This window comes from Cyanistes caeruleus, chromosome 20, assembly GCF_971803275.1.
Source record: "Cyanistes caeruleus chromosome 20, bCyaCae1.hap1.1, whole genome shotgun sequence".
In the NCBI taxonomy this organism is placed as follows: domain Eukaryota; kingdom Metazoa; phylum Chordata; class Aves; order Passeriformes; family Paridae; genus Cyanistes; species Cyanistes caeruleus.
The window spans coordinates 9239498-9259233 of NC_141720.1; the positions used below are offsets into that span (position 1 = coordinate 9239498).

At 41.2% G+C, this 19736-nt stretch overlaps 2 protein-coding genes across 9 annotated transcripts in view; one reads left to right on the top strand and one right to left on the bottom strand.

Annotated features, from left to right (window-relative positions):
• DENND1A (DENN domain containing 1A) overlaps nucleotides 1-1883 on the bottom strand; it is a 153918-nt gene extending 152035 nt beyond the window's left edge. For 3 of the 4 annotated variants that reach the window (XR_015278232.1, XM_086858432.1, XM_086858433.1), the window contains exon 1: nucleotides 1308-1883. Coding sequence is in view for 2 of the 4 variants with exons in the window: in XM_086858432.1 (XP_086714558.1) it covers nucleotides 1308-1324 (17 nt within the window). In the remaining 2 variants the exon portion in view is untranslated. Of the gene's footprint in view, nucleotides 1-153; nucleotides 1192-1307 lie in introns of those variants that run through there. The other variant, XM_086858434.1, reaches the window with a different exon arrangement.
• Nucleotides 1192-19736, top strand: part of LHX2 (LIM homeobox 2) — a 56397-nt gene continuing 37852 nt past the window's right edge. The window contains exon 1 of one of the 5 annotated variants that reach the window (XM_086858455.1): nucleotides 1192-2460. In XM_086858455.1, coding sequence (XP_086714581.1) covers nucleotides 2296-2460 — 165 coding nt within the window. In that variant the 5' untranslated portion in view covers nucleotides 1192-2295. Of the gene's footprint in view, nucleotides 2950-19736 lie in introns of all 5 variants that reach the window. The other 4 variants (XM_086858457.1, XM_086858456.1, XR_015278235.1 and 1 more) reach the window with 4 other exon arrangements.

Below are 19736 nucleotides of genomic sequence, written 5' to 3' on the forward strand. Positions count from 1 at the left end.
TTAGAGATACAGCCTGCTCTGCTGCCAAAATACCTACAGTTTTCAATTCTACTTGTATTTGACTGTAAGAGTTTAACCGGTTTCTCAGGCTTTAATTTCTCTGCATCAACAGTTGAGAACACATACTCCAAAAAGGTGAAAACTCATACTCACAGTGTGCTTAAGGAAGGAGTGAAGGAACGTTAATTCCTTTCTGGAACAAACCAATTGCCACAGTGCTATCATTACAAACACTCATTATCCGCTTACATTTTCCTAAAACACATGCCTGAAAAGACATGTTTTCATCTATCCAGCCTATGGGCTTGGGAACATGAAGATGTTTCATCACACAAACTATGTCCCCTCCAGTCTTGTATTCAAGTTAAACAAAAGAAGAGAAAAGTTAAAGCCCAATGTAATCCTGAAGAACACTGTGTTCAAGAAGGAAAAACAATTGCTCAACAGCACCTGCTGAATAAAACAGGATCTACCTGGGTCTCTCCACTCTATAACTCTTTCACACACAGAGATGTCAGCACTCCCTGCTTGGCAATAGCTTTATGACACCTCTACCTGTGTCTGAGAAACTGAATTTTCCTGGAATGGCACATGAACAAACTGAGACTTTTAATGTGACTATACTAACATACCAACAATGCTTACTGGTAAATCAACCGCCAATTTTATGAAAATTCAAAAAAAAAACAACAACATTGAAGGCACAGATCTGCAGGCCCAGCACATCAATCACTTGTATCACTCTTCTCCTTCCCCCAAACCCCTTAGCTAATGCACTTTGACTATCTCCCAGCCCGACTGTAGTCCTTCCGTCAGCACACTCTACCCTGGGCGAAGAAATTTGCACTACTTCGACCCGTCCACACCCTTGAAACAGGCGTCGGCTGTGCTGGCAATGAAGATGTTCCCAACACAGCACCCCCACCCTCCCTCAGGCCTGCACCGATAACATTGCACTGCCCTCCCCGCCTGGCCCTGAGAGCGGGAGGGGCAGCAGGCTTGGTGTGAGGCAGGGTCGGCTCTCGCCTCTCTCCTGGGGCAGGGCCGGAGGGTCCCGCCGGGGTCGCGGAGTTGGGAGTTGGGAGTTGGGCTCGGACGGCCCGTCCTGCCCGTCCCTCCGGCCCACGGGGCAGGGAGCGCTCTCTTCCCTTCCTTCTCCCTCTCCTCGCGCAACCCGAGGCCCGCGGGCTCGGCCGGGGTCCCGCCCGCGCGGCCTCACACGGAGCGGAGGGAGGGCGGGGAAGTCTAGTCCCCTTCTCTCTCCCGAGGGCCTGAAGCGGGGCTGGAGAGCTGCGGAGGGCACTCACTTGATCCTGGATCCCATGGTCTCCGGGGGGCCGCATAGACCCGGGGCGGAGCGAGACACGGGCAGGGGCCGCAGGGCCGCGCTCTGTCCGCCGCTCGCCCCTCACTCCATCCCGGCCCGCGCCGCGGCGCCCCGGCCGAGTCACGGCGCGGGGGCTGCCGGGAGCTGTAGTGCGGCGGGGCCCGGAGCCGGCGGTGTGTGCCTGTCTGGGCAAGCTGTCAGGGAAAGGACCGGGCTTTGCTCGTGGTGCCGAGCCACAGGAAAACAGGCAACGGGCAGAAACTGATGCCCAGCAAATGCCACCCAAACACGAGGGAGGATTTCTTCACTGTGCGAGTGACCGAGCACTGGAACAGATTATCCCGAGAGGGTGTGGAGTCTCCCTCGCGGGAAATATTCCTGAACCGTCAGGATACAATCCTGTACCATGTGCTCTCATGACTGTCTGGGCGGGAAGGTTGGATCAGATGCCCCAAAAGGTCCCTTCCTACCCGACCTATCCTGTGTCTCTGTGACCGCGGGGCAAGGGCAACGCGGAGTTGCAATCTCCCCTCAGGGAGATTTAGGCGGGAACCCCGCGGCGGGACGGGCCCCGCTCCCCTCAGGGAGATCCCCTGACCGGCCGCGCTCCCTTCAGGCCTACTCAGCTACCCGCCGCGTTTAGCATCTGAAGAGTAGCCTGGAGTGACACAGAACACCAGGGCCGGGCAAAACCGCATCACCATCTTGATCCCGAGCTCCGGATATCCGCTGATAGCAGGCCAGATGATGAACAGGACTGCCCCTCTTGGAAAACCCCGTGCTGAGGGGAGCCATCCCCATGGGCACAGGCCAGAGTCTCAGGCAGGAAGAGGTATTCGATGTCCAGAGACTGCAGAAGTCAAAGGAAAGAGACAGAGGGAGGGGCTGGGAGGAGTCCCCTGGGAGAGCTGTGACAGAACACTGAGCGCTGTGGGGACAGACCAAAGCGGCTGAAAAGACAGTAAAACATGACTAGAGAGAATCTCAAGGCCAAGGAAGGTCATAAAGGTGTCTGGAGATTTCTCAGAAATGGAATGCAATCAGCTGAAAACATGTCATACATGGACTCAAAAATTGCAGATAGACGGCTTTTTAAACATGTCGTGTTGGAGTTGACAAACAGGAGCAAACAGGTACCCAGCTATTTCATTAAACATGATTTATGGGTAGTTTCCAGGAAGGTTTGGAGCATTTCTAGTGTAATGTAGCAATTTTTAACTATATTTAGAATTTAGGATGATCTACAATGAGGAATGAAAGAATTGAAAATTTGCCTTTAAAAGGCCTCTGAAGTGCAAATCATTGAGGACACCAAGTGCTTCGCTGAAGAACCTAGCCAGCTAGAAAAATGGGAGAGAATATATCCCATCTGAGATCCTTTAATATCCCATTTGCTCCCCAGAGAGCCTGGGTAGGGAAAATCATACCACCCTCATTCAAGTAATAAATTTAAAACGTGTTAAACACTATGCAGAAAGTCCTGGAATATTTATACACAGTTACAGTAAGTCAAAGACGTGTTTGGGGAGATGAAGAGGAGTGTTTCCAGTACTAATTTGAGTATTTGAGATGAGGTGCTTCCACCACAAGTTCCACCCACAGCCTCTGCCACAGGAGCATGGGTAAGTTCAGACCTCAGTGTTCAGCCCTGGCTTGTTCTGTGCTGTGGATACACCTGTCCCCAGCCCTGAGTCACTGTCTGAGCCGTAGTGCTGTTCCCTGTCTCATTCAATCATTCCCATATCCACATAAAGTAGCTTTGTAACCAAAATTACTGTGTTCAGACAGAGTATTCTAACCCTTTAAACATATTGGTGCACTAAGGGTTGCACATATAACCATCAAATGGTGATGAGTTTATAGAAATATTGTTAAAATTGGTTGCAAAAGCAAAAAAAACCTAAGGTCAGTAATGAGTTAAAAAATAAGGAAGCTGGTAAATTGCTGATGCAGTGAAAAATAACAATGTGGAAAACCCCCAGCATTTTAGGAGTTGCTAGCAGAATTTCTTACATTTCATCACTGTTACATTTCATCACATGTTCCTTTTTTGGAACATGGATTGACATTAAATTTAAGAGGTAGAGCTACAGACTCGCAATTTTAGTTTTGGTTTGTTTTGTGTAATGAGTTTTTTAAAGATTTAAAGGTAAACTTATTAATATGAACAGATGTACTAAATATTTAATGGGGACATGTATGCAAGAGTAGTAAACTGGTTTATATTTAATCATTTTTAGACTGGACATACTACGGAATAAAAGGCTGGGTGATTCAAATGAGCAATTTAAACCCTCTCCCAGAGAAAGTGAGTGGTTGGGAAGTATACATTCAGCCCAGTTTGGGGAAAACAAGATATAAAGGTGGATTCCATGAACTGGACTGGATAACTGAGGTGGTGGATGAACTGGTAGTGGCTGGTAACTATCACATGTCAGGAAAAATAGTGTTTGGGAACTTCATTTAAGTATGTCTTTGTGAAATATCTATTTTGTAGGTGGCTGATTTGTAATGAGCATATTTTCCTGCCCCAGGGAAGAATAATAGTGGCAACCTCATGTTGGTATCTGTTCATCAACAGTTGCTCAAATGGGATATTGTACAGGTATATGCCCAAACTCTTGAGCAGGAGATGTTACATTCACATGGGTTGTGTGATAAGCATCAGATAATACCTTTGAAAAACAATATTATAGTGTATTTCAACCCCAAATTCACAGTTAATAAAGCTGAGTTTAATTAATAAAAATAAATTGGGCATGTGTATGGAGAATTGTGATGTTCTCTCCTTGCTAAAGAAGACACGCTTAATGGGTCTGGCAACATGCAAATTCAGTCTGTGGAAGCTCTGGTTTAAAAGACTACCTAATAAAACAGGTGTGAGCTTGTAAATCTGGTAATGCTAAGTCAGAGGAAACCAGAAAGGTGAGGACAGGCTGAGTGTCCAGAATTTCTTCTACTTAAAGGATAAAATAGACACTAATATGCAATTTTATGTACTGTGCTTTCTAACTGTATTTTGTATATATGAAGCAAGCAAAGTTAGATATATTACAGAATTCAGAATACAAAACATGCTTGTACTCCCCAAATGTTGATAATAAAAAGGGATAATTCATTCAAAATCTTAATTGACTAGACACTGAATATTTAAATATTTGTCCAAATTGTGAAAACTGTATTTTCTGTGTAAAGTGGAAAAAAATGTTAAACATGATGTACATGTTCCTGTTCAAGTGCAGGAAATTTTTTTCTCTATCTGCCTAATAATAATTTACGTTCCAAGCTGTATGCTGCTTTACGTGGTGTATTTATGTAAATAAGCTGCTCATTAGATACCCCAAATCCCATTTTCTGCAATTGTCGGTGGCCCCCACGTCTGCAGCTGGCCCAATGGTTGATGTAATTGTGTCCCAGTGACAGGGCAGCAGGGACAGTGAAGCCCCCGAGGAGAGCGAGGGGTTCCAGCAATGCCTGCTGGCCTGGCCACTGAGCTCTGGGTGTGAGTGGCTCAGAATAGATGAGCTGATTAACTGTGAATCACCCTCCCAGAAGAGATGGAGCATTAATAGCAAACAAAAGGGAAGCAGAAGGGAAACTTCAGGCAGAAGAAAATAATCCAGGAATTAAAAGCTTGGTGAAAGCATTAGGATGCTTCCAGATTGACCTGAGAGTGCAAGTTCAATACCATAGAAATAGAGGTCTGATACTCTAGGATGGATTTCGTGCATGTGGCTGAGACTGTATTTTAATATGTAACACTCCCACAGCAACAAATGTACATGAGAACAGTTACTGTTTCTGCTCTGCCAGTGACAATCCTGCTGAAGCACAAAGTAACCTGAATTTACTGGGGAGATTCTCCCTGCTACATTTCAGCCAATGAGAAGGGCAGTGAAAAAATGCTGACTTTAGAGATCAATAGTAAAGCTTCATCTAAAAGGTTATGCCTTGGAAGAGAATATCCTGCTATCTGACTAATATTGATTATAATGTTCATGTATGTTTTTCCTAATTTCTCAGTGGATGAATATTACGAAAATCTCTACCCACCTTTAGAAATTAATGAAAAGCTTATTAAGATATTTTTTAGATATGAAGCAGAAGTTAGTTCATCAACCTTAATTTTGTAATTCTTGTTATCAAACAATGAGCCTCATGAGTTATGGATCAGGTCATTGCAAACAGCCTCCAGAAGTGTTCACATATGTTACTTGAGAAAAAAGCCTGTTCTTAATGTTCCCAGACTGGGATTCATCAGGCATTGTTAGGATAGCTGGTTACCCTCAGAGACATTCACTTATGCCCTGAAACAAGAGAGATGTTTAAATCAGCCTATATACCTGTTTGGATGGATGGAAATAGGTTACATTGACTAGTTTTCCATTATAAGTTAAGAAACAATAATCCATAATTAAAATGGAGTAAAAAACAGAGTAAAAATGGATCATTAGAAAATACAGAAGAAAACATAAGAAACAATAAAAAGGGAGGAAATCCCCACCAAAATTCAGTTATAAGAACATAACCAAAGGGTTATATGAAAAGCATACTGTCTCCAAAACTGGACACTAGGAGATGTTTAAGGAAGACTGTAAGAATGTGAAAATATGTAGAATTCTCTCACAGCTTCCAATGAATTGTGTGTTTTCTCAGCCACAGATGCTGCTTCTAAATAACAGCTTTTGTGGGATGTGGCACTGGGCTCCACTTGGATATTGAGCTGTGCCATTGACCATGACTCTCTGTGTTGACCATCACCAATTGTCACCTTATTTTCCATGTGTCTCAGCATCGTTTCCAAGGGCTCTGCTCCATGATGTTGCCCAGCACAGAGGTGAGACTGATCATCCTGCCTTCCCACCAGTGGGAACATCACCAGATTGCCCTAACTTCTGAAATACAATGGATTGTGGCTCAGCAACATCATCCACCAGTTCTCTCAGGACCTGTGGATTTATCTCAGTTTCCATGAGCTTGTGCTTCTTCAGGTTCTTTAGATGGTCTCAACCCTGACCTCTTCCCACAGCTTGTGGTCCTTCATTCTCCCAGTCCCTGCCTTTGCCTCTGCAGTGTGGGCAATGTGGCTGGAACCTACGCAAGTGAAGATCGAGGCAAAACCATCACTGAGTATCTCAGCCTTCTCCATGACCTGGGTAACCAGGTCCCCCATCCCCTTCCTGAAAGGACCCATGTTTTCCCTGGTCTTCCTGTTATCAGTGTACCTATAGATGCTTTTCTTGATGCCCCTGACATCCCTGGCCAGATCAGTGTTTAGCTTTCCTAACCTGATAGCTGGCTGCTAAGACAATTTCTCTGTATTCCTCTCAGTCTACCTGTCCTTGCTTCTACCCTCTGTAGGCTTCCTCTTAAAAGCTAAGCAAGCAGTAAAATACCTTCTCTTTCAAGTGTTTGAAGTACCATACACTGAATGACCTTTTCATTTTCCATTCACAAAGAAATAACTATTCTTATTTCTGATACCTGTGATTATACCAATAGCTATATCTCAGGCCCATGAAATCCTTTAATGTAATGAGCCGTGCTGAAGAGTCATTCCCCTAAAGAAAAGAGCTCAAGATGATTGACCTGAAATGGCCTCTTCATTTTTTAATGAAAAGAGATCTAAATATGGCAAACATTTCCCTGTGCTACTGTCTCTCAACAGGCATCTTCCTCATCAGAATCTCTTATGATTAGCAAGAATTGGTTATTTAATTTTAGGGCAAAACTAGCAAAATGTCTATGAGAACTATCTGGGTTTTGTCTTTAACTATGCAACAATTTTTCTGTCAGAAAAATGGGGATTTTTCCCTCTACTGATTCCATTGCTTGCCTAAGAGAGAAGTGGCCAATTTGGCATCAGGAAGTAAATGCGTAGAAAAGTATTATGGTAAAAAAGTGGGCACCTTTTGTTGATTGTTTCACGTTTGGTGTGTGCAGAGACCATATTTATACTGTCTGCACAGCAGACATCTGCCAGCACCTTCCCCATAATCACTTTCATTCTCACCTGCTGAATCTGTTTGCCTGTATCATCTAACACAGCCCTTCTCTAATTTCAGAAATTCTTCCTGTTATAAACATGTTAGGCTTTTACCTTTACCTTCGCCTCAGATCACTCTCCAGCCAGGAACAGCAGTTTTGCACCCAAAATATATCCAGCTCACCTTGAACATACCTCTGTGTGTTACCAAAGACAGCAGGAGGTGGACTAAAGAAAAAAAACATAGGAAAGATAAAGAAAATTATGACGAAACACTCAAATATTTTGAAAAGCAGGAAATGCCCATCTTTCCAAGGGACAGACGAAGTTCTGCAGCATTGGTCCCAAATTTTTTTCTAAAGCAGTTCTAACTAGATGGAACAGGCTTTGCAGTGTTTGTCCTTCTCTTCCTGCAGTCTACCAGCGCTAGCAAAACTCCTGTGTTTTTGCTACCTGATACTGTCTCACACATATTTCATTCTTCACATTTTCACCCAAGCAGCTTTAAATTGTCACCAGGTAGGTAATAACAGTAGGTTGCCTACTCAGTGGTTTGCTTTACTCTGGGCCTTATAGACCCCTCCTTGCATGTCACAAAAGTCCTCTGGCTCTGGCTCTGGCTTCTTAGAACAGCTCTGCCCCCCCAGCACAAACACTGCCTGCCTGGTTCTTGCTCTGAAGCTGTTGAAGACACTATTTCATCTGCCAGTAATAAAGAAGCAACTGACCTAAGTTACTCTTCTCTGTTCACCTTGCTGTGATGGCAGAGTGCTGACTGTACCGTTATTGCTCTATAAAGTGAAGTCAGATTTATGAGACAAAATCTATGATGATATGATTCCAGCTAGACGAAAAAAAGCCCAGTATGAAAATAGTTATTCATATCTGTGATAGCCTTTGTCACAGAAAAGACAACCCTCCTGAGCTGAAAGGAATAAGATCACTGATGTAAATCAGACTGCTACATTCAAGTCCCTCTAAGTTACTAATGAGCCTGGAAGAACAAGGATTCTTAGGAGAAATCCAGAACAGCAAGACATAAGTTGTTGGAGCAGAGGGAAGTACTTACTTCAGATGATACTAAACTCTTGTACAGTAGTGCCTGGCTTAAGCTGGTAGGAGAATGAAAGGGAGGGAAGGAAAAAGAAAGAGATAAAAGAAGAAGAAAGGAAGGTGTGAACAAATGAATGAATGATCAAAAGAACAAGGAATTTATAAAATACAGTGTTTCTAACTTGGTGATGTTTATTACTTGAAACATGATGTTATATTTTGTTGCACTCATTCTAGAAATACGAATAATAAAACCTTTGTATGAAGCATTGGTATAGGTGTTATTTTCTTTGTGTTTTCCCCATCTCACAGAGTTGATGGGATCCTAATTCCAGAGTTTCTAGTAGCAATTAAAATAACTTTTTAATATAAAATTAAAGCATATTTTGAGCCAGGCTTCCAATGTAATCACTACAATCACCATAAATCAAAACACCACTAGCAGTGTCAGCTACACTACTCTTCTAAGGAGGAATTGCTTATCCTTTCTGCCACAGGATGGGGGGAACATGATAACTATTGATAGCTCACTACTTATTAAGTTGTCATCAGACAACATGTTGTCATAAGCTATTATTTTTAAATTGTTATTAAGAAAACATCAAGTGGCACTTCTGTAATGTAAGCTGGTTGTTTGAACAATGGGAAAGTATGTGTTGATATCAAAATTGAACTATATAATGTAAAAATCAAGATTTAGTTCATGTTGCTATGTAGAAAATTAATCAAATATTCACATTTCTACAATCTTCAAAATCATAACAGTGATTGAATAGTAGAGGTCTGAGTCTTATGTAATTCATACTCATTTTCTATAAATATAATTCCATATGATTAGTGAAGCATGACATTCCAACTTTCCTTTCTGGCAACAGCTAGTGCTAGGCAGGCAGTAGCTGTTCTGAACTTAAATATATAATATGGAGTTGATGGCCTTCAAATTTCTTTTACTGATTTTCCTGCTTTAACATTCAGAAGACATCAGTAAGGTTACCCCTGATTGATATTAGGGTAAGACAGTTCCAGATCTGTCCTTTCTTGCTTGTATTCCCCTTTTGTCCAAGAAGTTCAAATAAGATGTGTCTGATGTCCTGTACCTGGTGGGGGAAGAAGTCTGGTCATATTAAGAATTCAGGGACTCTTGACTAACTTGGGGGTTGTCTTTGTATTGTCATTGTTAGTGTCTGTAGTTTACTTAATTTTCAAAATATGTAGCATTATTCTTCAGTGTCACAGTACAGGAGAGCTTCCTTCTGAACCTGTAGGCATTGTTTAAGAAAATAAAGAACGGTGCTTTATTTCTAGATGTTACTTTAATTAGTTTTTTGACACTAATGATCCCATTACATTTTGGGGGGTAAAAACCAAACACAACCCAAAGTCCACTTACCTAAGCACTGACACTTTATACTTCACAAAAAAGTCCATTTTATTTGTGTAATTACTGTAACTATACATGATCAAGATATAACGAGGTGATACCATGAGCTAGCAAATACCAACCTCCTCTGAATTCAATAGAGAAATAGGCAATACTGCAAGCCAGCAAATATGCTCCCTTTCTCTAAAATGGGGATAACATCCTGCTGGAAATGCTCTTTTGAGTCTAGTTCTGACACTTTTGTGGTATAATTTAAAATTATAAGGTGGGGTACTGGTATGCTCCTGTCCTGCTGCCTCTAAGTGGAGACGTCGTTAAATGTGGTTTGATTTGTCCTGCCCTTACAGTTAATGAAGACTGGGTGGTATTTCACCAGGGTTAATGCTCTTGGTCCTTGTTATTAATTCCCCTGTAAGTACTCACCTTTTTCTAGACTTTCCAGTTAGTCCTCTAGGATGTTAAAAAATGTTTTGATACATATGTTAGTTGTTTTAATCGTAGAGCTATAAAGAACTAAGTCAAGAAAAGCCTCTCAAGTAATACACAGGAGTTAGTTTATAAAGTAAGTAAAGCTGAACCACTAAGTAATAGTGACCACAATATAATTAACTTCAACATCCTCAGGGGAGAGATTGTACAAAAAATGAGGAAGCTAGTTAAAAAGACCCTAAAGTCAGAAGTGAGGAAATTAAAATCCTTCGACTCAGCATGGAGGCTACTTGAGCAACCATAACAGGGTAGCAGAAGGCACGCATAATCCCAAACAAACACGGATGCTGACAAGCAAAAACAAGCCATAGGGCTGCAGGAAGGTTCACCAAGATTGTACAGTCAAACATGTCTTTTTCTGAAGGTAGAATTATAACTTGTGAAGTCAATAGGGATAAAACACAGTGGCTAAGATACCCAGTGGAGATTAGAAGGATGACAGAGGATTTGAGGAGCAGATAGCCTGACATGAAAATAAGATTTTTTTCAAGTATTAAGAAGCAGCAAGCCTGCAAGACATTTTATAAGTCCAGTGGGCTATTTGGTAGAAAAGTAAGAAAATTAATGAGAATACAGTGACACTGAAATAAAGGCAAATGAGTTGTTTGCATTAGCATTTCCACACAGAATTTGGGGTAAAATAGACATACAAAATTTTCTCCTCTTATGTAATATAGAAGAGGTTTTGTCAAACACAGGAATTAAAAGATGTGCTGGAACAAATTCATAAATTAAAAACAGGCTCCTAAGACTGGTAAGTAAATAAATAAATTCTAAGGGGATTTCAAACAGAAATTTCTAAACTACCAAAAAGAACAGACAATCTGATTTAAATCAGTACACATAGAAAATTTAAAAGCATTTATCCCCTAAAAGGTGTAAAGGGTAGTTCTGGAAATGTCAACACAGAGATCTCTATACATAAGGAATATAAACTAGTTAAAACAAAATTGCCCATCCCTTAAGTTAGAATGATGTGATCAAAATTCAGAGGCCTGTTCTGGAAGGACATGCTTCTCAAGCCCTCCAGTATAGTGATCTTCAACAAATCTACAAAGCTGCTTCAGTATTTTAAAATGTACTCATTTCCAACTAAAATGGTCTCACGGGAAGCTAGCAGTAGAATAAGAAGAAAATGTAAGGCATGTTTGTGCTAGAGGTGTAGGGGTGGTCTCGCCTGACTTGGGGTGTGCAGTAGTAAAGAGCCGGGACAGTCTGGGCTCACTGGCCAGCCTGTTATTAGGAGAAACAAACAGCCCTCATGTCCTGGTATCTTACCCAAAATGGGGGATTAATCCCTCTCTGCAAGTGCCTTTTTCTCTCTATGGGGTTGGGAGCTCAGTGTAGTTGTGGGATATTAACTACTGCTAACTCCTACACATGTGAGGAGAAATGAGCCATGTCCCAACTACCTGGAGTAAAGGAAGGCTTTCCATGGGAAACATTTTGAGGATTCTGATAGGACTTATCCTTTCTGGAAACAGACCACTGGGTTAGATAGGCTACTGATAGCGTGGAGCATTTTATATTCTCCTGGGTTGCTGTAGAAGACACTTTTTCACAATTAAAAAGATTGCAGTTTGAACATTATTGAAGTTGTCCTTCTAGACTGTTTCCAGAATAAACAAAGTAGCTGGCAAAATTCTGTAATTTGTAAAGTGAATCTTTAGGAGATTGATGTTTTTGTATGAACTTGGCTGTCTATTAGATAACCAAAAACTGTTGGAAAGAAACCTAAAGATGTTTGTTATAAAGTGACCAGCAAAGAAACAGGAAATGGAAAAACAGTAGTTGTCTGATAAGTTGTAAGTCTGATAGTTTATCGAAACAAAGCATACCAAATTCCGAAAAACATTTGGGGAAAAGGAACCTGGAGTGTTTTTTGGGAGAGTGCATGTTACTCAAGTTTGCATAATTAATTTTCCATAACTGAGAGGTCCTGGCATTCAAATTAATTCTATTTCTTTGTCAAGATGATAACGGTACATTGTTATGTTCAAAATTACATTCTGATACAGTTGAATGTGCTTCTATTTCTAGAGAATCTCTTCTATTTCCCATCCTTTGCTACCTTGTGTCAGAGTTGATGCAGTGGTTGCGCTGCCCTCTGAAGTCACGTGCAGTACCTCAATCTGGAGTGCTGCACGCAGGCATAATCACAAGGTGCTGTGCGAGGGAGGTTAGAGATCTAGAATGAGAATTGTCTTACATGCACACAAACCTCTCTGGGAGGTGAATACCTAAGGTAGGCTGATCTGTGTACAGCACAGATGTCTCTGTGAAAGCTGAGAAATATTATTCCAATCTTGTCCGCCTTTATATTTCATCATTCAGAATTTTTGACTGAATTCCTGATTTTGACATCTTGTCTTTCTTGATTTCCCTGACCTTGTCTTTTTATGGTTCTTCAGTTGCCTCTGTAATAATTTCTACACTTATCCTTCATCCTGACATCACATCTCCAACTCTGAAGATATTTAGCAGAATTGCCTTCTTCCCCTTCCAATCCAGTCTTATTTTGGTGTAATCTCACAGTCAAACAGATTCAGCTATCATCTCTATGTTCCTGATTGTCAGATCCGCTTATTTATTCTGAACCTGTCTTCTCCTGTTTGAAGTGAAATCTCACTTTGTCTTCTTGAAATGTCTTCATAGATACCTCACCATCATCTGCTGTTCAGAACGGGACTAAACAGAATTCCTGCCCTCTTTCCTGCTCCTCAGTCTTCCCCCACTCATTTCTTAATCACTATATACATGCTGCATGTCATTCAGCTTCTCACCATGTATGGTCAATGCTTCTGGTTTGAAAATGTATTTAACTTGAAAAACATCCAAAACACTTTACAGCAACAAAAAAAAAAACCCAAAAGCCCACAAAGGGTAGTTAAATATCGAGCAAGCAGAAGGTAATACATTGAGAAGCCTGAATATGGCAGTATTCTCACTGGAGCAAAGGTAGAGCAGCAGTAAAGGAATAGCAACCTTGTGCATTGTCCCCTGGGGGCTTGTGGCTGTGACCTGGAGGAGCCGCATCCAGACAGGAGAGGGAGTTCCCTTGCCAGGGCCCATTCAGTCGTGAGCTCCTCTTCGAAACCTCCCAGCATGGGGTCCAATTAGTGCCACTTGTATTGGGGAATATTTTTTAGAGACCTGCTGAAAGCAACTGGAATAAGATTCTTAGATTAACTTTACACAGGCCGTAGCTCCATAGCCCTTGATCATTTTCATTCAAGGCAGATTTTGACTGCAGTCTGTAGGAGTTTTTGGCTAATGAAGGATAAGGTCCATCCTTTTGGTAATTTTTTATCATTACCTGGTTCCTATCCTGCTAGCCAGTTCTCAGTCTCTACTTTTATTACCTTTCCTAGAAATTAGCAATAGTAATGTTTACTACTTCTGTTAAGTGCTTATAGTTATATCAATAAAAACCAGGTAATATTTAATTTCTAGAATTACCCACCTGCCACTGAACTAACAAAGCCCATATAAATCATTTCAAATGAGCACCTTGAGAGATGTCAAGTCCCAAGTTAAGCATTATAAATGCTGGAAAAATGCAGAACAGAAACTAAAAGGTCCATCAGCTAGACTTTTTATTAAAAAAAGAAAGGGTAATTATTCACAGATCTCAGATCACACTAGTATGAGCAAAACAGAAGGAAAAAATTGCTTAGTAGTTACCCAACCCAAAATCTGAGGTGTTGCTGTCCCATGATGGTTGTCTTTTGGTGTGACTCAAATATGAACTAGAGAGAGAGAGAGAGAGAAAATGAAAGCAAGAAAGAAGAAAAGAAAGAAGGACAGAAAGAAGGAAAGATAAAGCAAGAAAGCAGGAAAGCAAGAAAGAGAAAGCAAGAAAGCAAGAAAGAAGAAAGCAAGCTGAAATTAGCCTCCTGCTCAGAGGGCACTGGGTTTTCTTGTCCTTTTCGCATGCAGAGATAGTAAAAAATAAGCTTTAAAATGTGTGTAATTTTCAAATATACTTGAGCTAGAGCATATTAACTGTTAAACTATCACTTATTTGTACTGACCACTGTTTAAAATACAGGAGAAAGTATTAGCATTGTAAAATGTTAATTGTTAATGCTGATTCCAGGAGCCAGACAGACATCCTTTGTGCTGATCAACACTTAAAGCTGAATTCTATTGCTTAAGTAAATGATTAGGACAAAGCACAGTAAGATTTGTAAATAAGTAAGATGATTGATAAAATACAAGGAGGGGAAACATAAAAATACAAAACAGTATCTTCTGTTTAGGAACTGATAACTATTCAAGCAAATAATGACTTTGTTCAGTGTGACTAAAGGCAAGGACCACTGCCTGTATTTTATATTTTATATTTGTTCTGAGTTGCTGGCTCAGATCAGACAAAGGCTTGTCGCGCAAAACTATTTTAAGAGAAATTTCTCCTTGCCATGTAGATTCCTGCTAACCAGTGATTACTCACAAATACTCCACTGGGGAATCTGAAATCATTAAGTAAACAATTTAAAAGCTGAAGTAGAAAGTGCTGATTGCTCTAGCTCAGCTCACCAGGCTGCTCAGATACAGGACTCCTTGCCAGTGGAACAACATATTTGGAAATAACTGGAGTGCCCATTTTGTCGCTTGTAATGAGGTAGTGAGGCCAGAAGTGGTAACTGGTGGAAAGACAATGAGGACATGAACAGCTTCTGCTGCTAATCCAGGCATTGTCCCTACTCCGTGGGGATAGCAGAGGACTATAATCAGTATCTCATACTAGTGCAAAACATATTATTTAGCATATATTGTTTAACACACTGCCAACTATATCGATCTGCTATGAAACTGATACTTCTAATAAGTTTTAAAACCAAGTGCTTCCTACCTGTGAGTTTCTGGGTTTCATTTCCCTTTCCCCCTTTTTCTAATCTCTGCCCTGCTGGTGGCCGAATAAAACAAAGACCGTTTCCCTGTTGCTGGCGCGGTGCTTGCAGGAGTTCCTGCGTACCTGTGGCATTCGCATCCTCGCCTGGTCCCAGGGCAGTCGGTGAGCACCCTGCCCTGCCCTGCCCTGCCCTGCCCTGCCCGGGATGCGCTGTCCCCGTGCCTGGAGCTCCCCTCGGAGCAGCGCCGAGCCTGCGGGGCCGGGGCTGCCTGCAGGACCCGGGCGGACCAGGCTGGATTTAATGAGCGCGTCTTCACTGACAGATTCATTATTTGTGTTCGGTCGCTTCAAGTCAAAACTGATTAGTTACACTTACTGCAGCAAAGATTTAATGATTTTATTGTTTATCTTCAATTTATTTTGATTAACATCTCCGTTCTTTTCATTGCAAGTGCAATTAGGTGTAATATAACAGCGACTACTTTAATTTTGCTGAAATTAAGATGAATAAGTGACGGATTATGGCACTTTGTTTAACAAATAAATCATAGTTAAGAGGACTGTATTAGTAATAAATGAAAAAACAGACAATCTAATTAAAATGCATGGAGCTGATTGTTCAAGTTTCCAGAAATGTAATGAATTTTCATTTTAGAAATCAACTAGGTTTCAGTGTAGTACTTATGTATTGACAGTAAGATGACAGAAAGGCACATTATTTTGTAAATCATCTTAATTTCTTTTATTATATTGGTAGAAGAAAGTACAAGGAATGAAATGAAGATGCACATTTAAATTTTTTTATGAGCTAGGATTATTTTATCAGAAAACACTGCAATTAAGGTATGGTGAAAAAAGAGACTGAAGGGCTGAAATGAGGAGAAAATTCATTAGTTCAATTCTCACATGTTCAGACTTCAGCATTTTCTGCAACAGATGAATATTCTCCAGGTCCCAGCCACAATTTCCTTTTAAGTTCATAAGATTCAATTCACTGCCACACAGCAACAGCCTCAAGACACATAAGATGGAAGAAAGAACTAACATGAAGAAAACTGAACTCAACAAACAGTGAGCAAATCAAGATTGCTCTATCCAAGCATCCCCAAATCATGGGGCAAGTAGCAGGGCAGCAATCCCAGAGCCAGCTTACTGTGGGGGTCGTATGGGCTTAACTTCTGATTGAGGAAAACCAAGAGGAAAACGAACCCTTCAGAATCAGAAACTTTATCCCTCTGATGTTTAAAAGACCTTGTATTTGACAGGACAGCTTTGAAGATAAAGACCGAAGCACTCTCCAGCTACAGGCTGTTCAGCACCCCACACTGCTGTCTGCAACGCACTTCACTTCAGTTTTGCACAGTTCACTCATGGTAGAAAGGAGACAGGGGAGACATTTTTGCCTATATTGTACTATATTTTTGATGCCACTGTGTCTGGCCCAGGCTCTCTTTACAGAGCCGGGAAGAGCTGGGCTCTGTTCTGCACATTTCCATCATCCCTCTTTCCCACCCCACCCCACACTGGCCGGTTGCTCTCAGATGGCCAACATGTAAATTTGGAGTTAAAACATGCACTGCCATCCCTGGCTGCAGGGATGGGGTCGTTCCGAGCCAAGACCTTGGCACTGGAGATGAGCAAGGATGAGAAGGGACTGCTTCCTTTTCCTTAACATGCAATATTCCTTTTTATGGGGGGTATAGGAAGATTTTATTCTGGGGATTAAAGTTAAATAACACTTAGAGCAAGATATACTCTGTTAATACCTTCTTTTGATTTTTTTCCCCCCTATGTATTAAGAATTGGCTGGAGTGGGGGGGTGGCAAGGAGAGAAGAGAGGAGGAAACAGAGAACACAATTCCTAAAATCACAAAATCTGCAAAAGGGTACTTTGTTCCTCCTAAACTTTTAAACCCTCTTTTTCTATTACTCTTTCTCTCATAATTGCTTTAAAACACTTTTTTTCAGATACTCAGAAGAAAGTCAGCATTGAAAGAAGTACTTGTTAGGATTTAGTAAGAATTTTTTAGTGTTTTTTCCTACCTCATCTAGATCTTTATTAGTGTACTCTCCTTGAAATACAAGAATTTCAGTGGCAATGCAAATTTGTTCTGGATAAGGAACATCCTCATAGCTTTAAAAGGGATCTGATATTGTATTTTAATAAATGTCTGCAAAAAAAGAAGACTGAAAAATAATTCCTGTCCTATGAGTGTAATAGGAAAAATCACTGAAGCCAGTTTTTTATTAGTGTAAAATAAATAAAGGGAAGGAGAAGGTGAAGTGAGCATCTTGTAAGGCCTCCTTTCTTTGTTCCTGATTATACTGATCAGATCAACTCATTACATTAAAATAGGTAGCTCTTCCTAAGGGTACAAAATCAAATAAATAGATAAATCTGGGTTCCTTTAGCAAGGCAGTATATCAACTTATTTGAAAATATTTCTGGTTATGTAAATCCCTCTTCTAATATTAGTTTTCAATATTTAATAAATAAATAGATGGTGGGTAAAGACAGAGCAAGAGGGGGAGATAAAGAAGAAATGATGCTAATGACCAAATCAACCTGTAAAAAGCAGCCCTGCTCTGACTGGAGCCCCCGTCATCAGCTGAGTGTCATGTAGGAGAGCCCGAGGAGCCGGGGGAGGCTGTGAGGGCTTGGTGAGCTGGAGACTGGCAGCACCATTGGTTTGAAAGGGCCGTGATTGATTTGTCACCAGAGGCCCATTTGACTGGGCGAAAAGCCCTTCTGATCTCAATCTCTCTCTGCCTCCTTTCCTCTGCTGTCCCCTCTCCCTTCTCCGCGCTGGGAGGCTGGCACAGCAGCTGGGCAAGGGGTCTCCAGTTGGGGCTGACACACAGCACAAGGGTTGAAGGTCACGGCTGCTGAAACTCTGTAAGGACTGACAGGGGACATCCAGCTCATCCTGCTTCTCACTTTCTGTCTTGCCTTTAGAACTCCAGAGGTTTGCAAAGCCCCCAGTAACATCCACACAAATACACCAGCACTCCATTCCCCAAGCAGAGACACAACCAAAGCCTCTCTCTGCCTCTCTCCTTCCCTCTGCCTCTGTCTCTCTCGCACACACTCACACACACACTCACGCACACACACGCGCTCTGTCTCCCCACCCCTTCCACCTTCCTGTTATCTGTGGCTGGCAGAAACCTCTAGATCTACAAATATTAATTACAAAGGACAACGAAAGGTAAGAAGGCATCAATTATCCAAAGGTGTCGTGATGTTATTTCAAGTCAATTGCAAATGTGTGAGGGGGAAGATTTCGCCCCAGTGATTCCTGTCTGCTTGGCTGATGGGGACCGGAGCTGATTCCTCCCAGAACTGCTGCAGCTATGCCTTAAACCACACACTTTCCAGCAGGAGCCATCAGCATGGGCCTTTCTGAATTCTCTTTTTATTTCATTCATTAAGGGCATTAGGCAAGTTGGAATTTATATGAAAAGGATCCTATGGGAATACTGTCTCCAGGGTAGGTATTTTCATGACTTTCCACATCCTGGGGCTCTCTCTGTATCTCTTCTCTCTCTCTTTCTCTTCTGTTGGAGCTTAAAAGGAGGCTGCCCTCATCTTCCACCTAATCTGGGGAAAGGAAATATTTTGAGCTGCATATATTGAGGGACAAAATATTTTATTTATTTTATGAAGTGGAAGCTACTAAGAAATTGTGGGACCTTTCCTGCTTAATTTTGTTAATAGGCTTTGTTATTGTCATTATTATTCCTATTCCTGTTTTCAGGTTTTTCTCACACAAGAGTTTCTAATGACAATTGCCTTCATTATCCAGAAAGAAAGAGATAGCAGACTGGACAACAGCAAAATAATATTAATCAAACAAAGGCAGAGTTTAAATTAAAAGGTCTGTTGTGTTCTCATAAAAGCAGGACAATCTCAATACTCTAGCTCTTTTCACTTGGCAAAAGAACGTGGCATCAGTTTTTTAACTTTAAAATAGTTTAATGAACACGAATGGAGAAATAATTTTTATGTGTATTTAGCAGTCTATAAAGAAGAGAGAATGCTTTAACTTTGATCGCCACAATTAGTTCCCTGGGTATCTAGAGGGGAACAGGGCAGCCCTGGGAGCCTCAGTTCTTTAGATACAAAAGCATTTAGATCGCTTTAGAGCAGTTAATCCTGAGACTGGCTAGGGTCCCTTTTGTTTTCTAACTCCATTGTGGGTTTTGTTCAGTTTTTTCTATTCGCATGATTGACTGCCCAATGGATGCTAATTATCCAAATGTCGCTTCTGTCCTTTGAGTGACTTTCTATGTATTATGGGCAACTGTCATGCATTCTGTCATTCTATATCATATTACATGTATTATCATATGAAAATGGTACTCTGCATAAAGGAAGGTGTCTGAACCAGCAGATGCTGCAGATATTTAGAGGACTTGCCTAATTTGAATGGATTTTCTATAGAAAAATTGGTCAGAAAGCATATAGGGGAGAGTCAGAAATTGAAAGTTTATCAGGTAATTATTTTTGTCCTTTTGCTGTTTACATAATAATGTACAAGGCATTAACTGTCTCTGCTTCTGAAATCTGCAGCCACCTTCCTCCTCCCAAACCAGGCAACCCGTCTGTATTTTTTAGAGTATGACAGCTTAAGCTAATTAAACT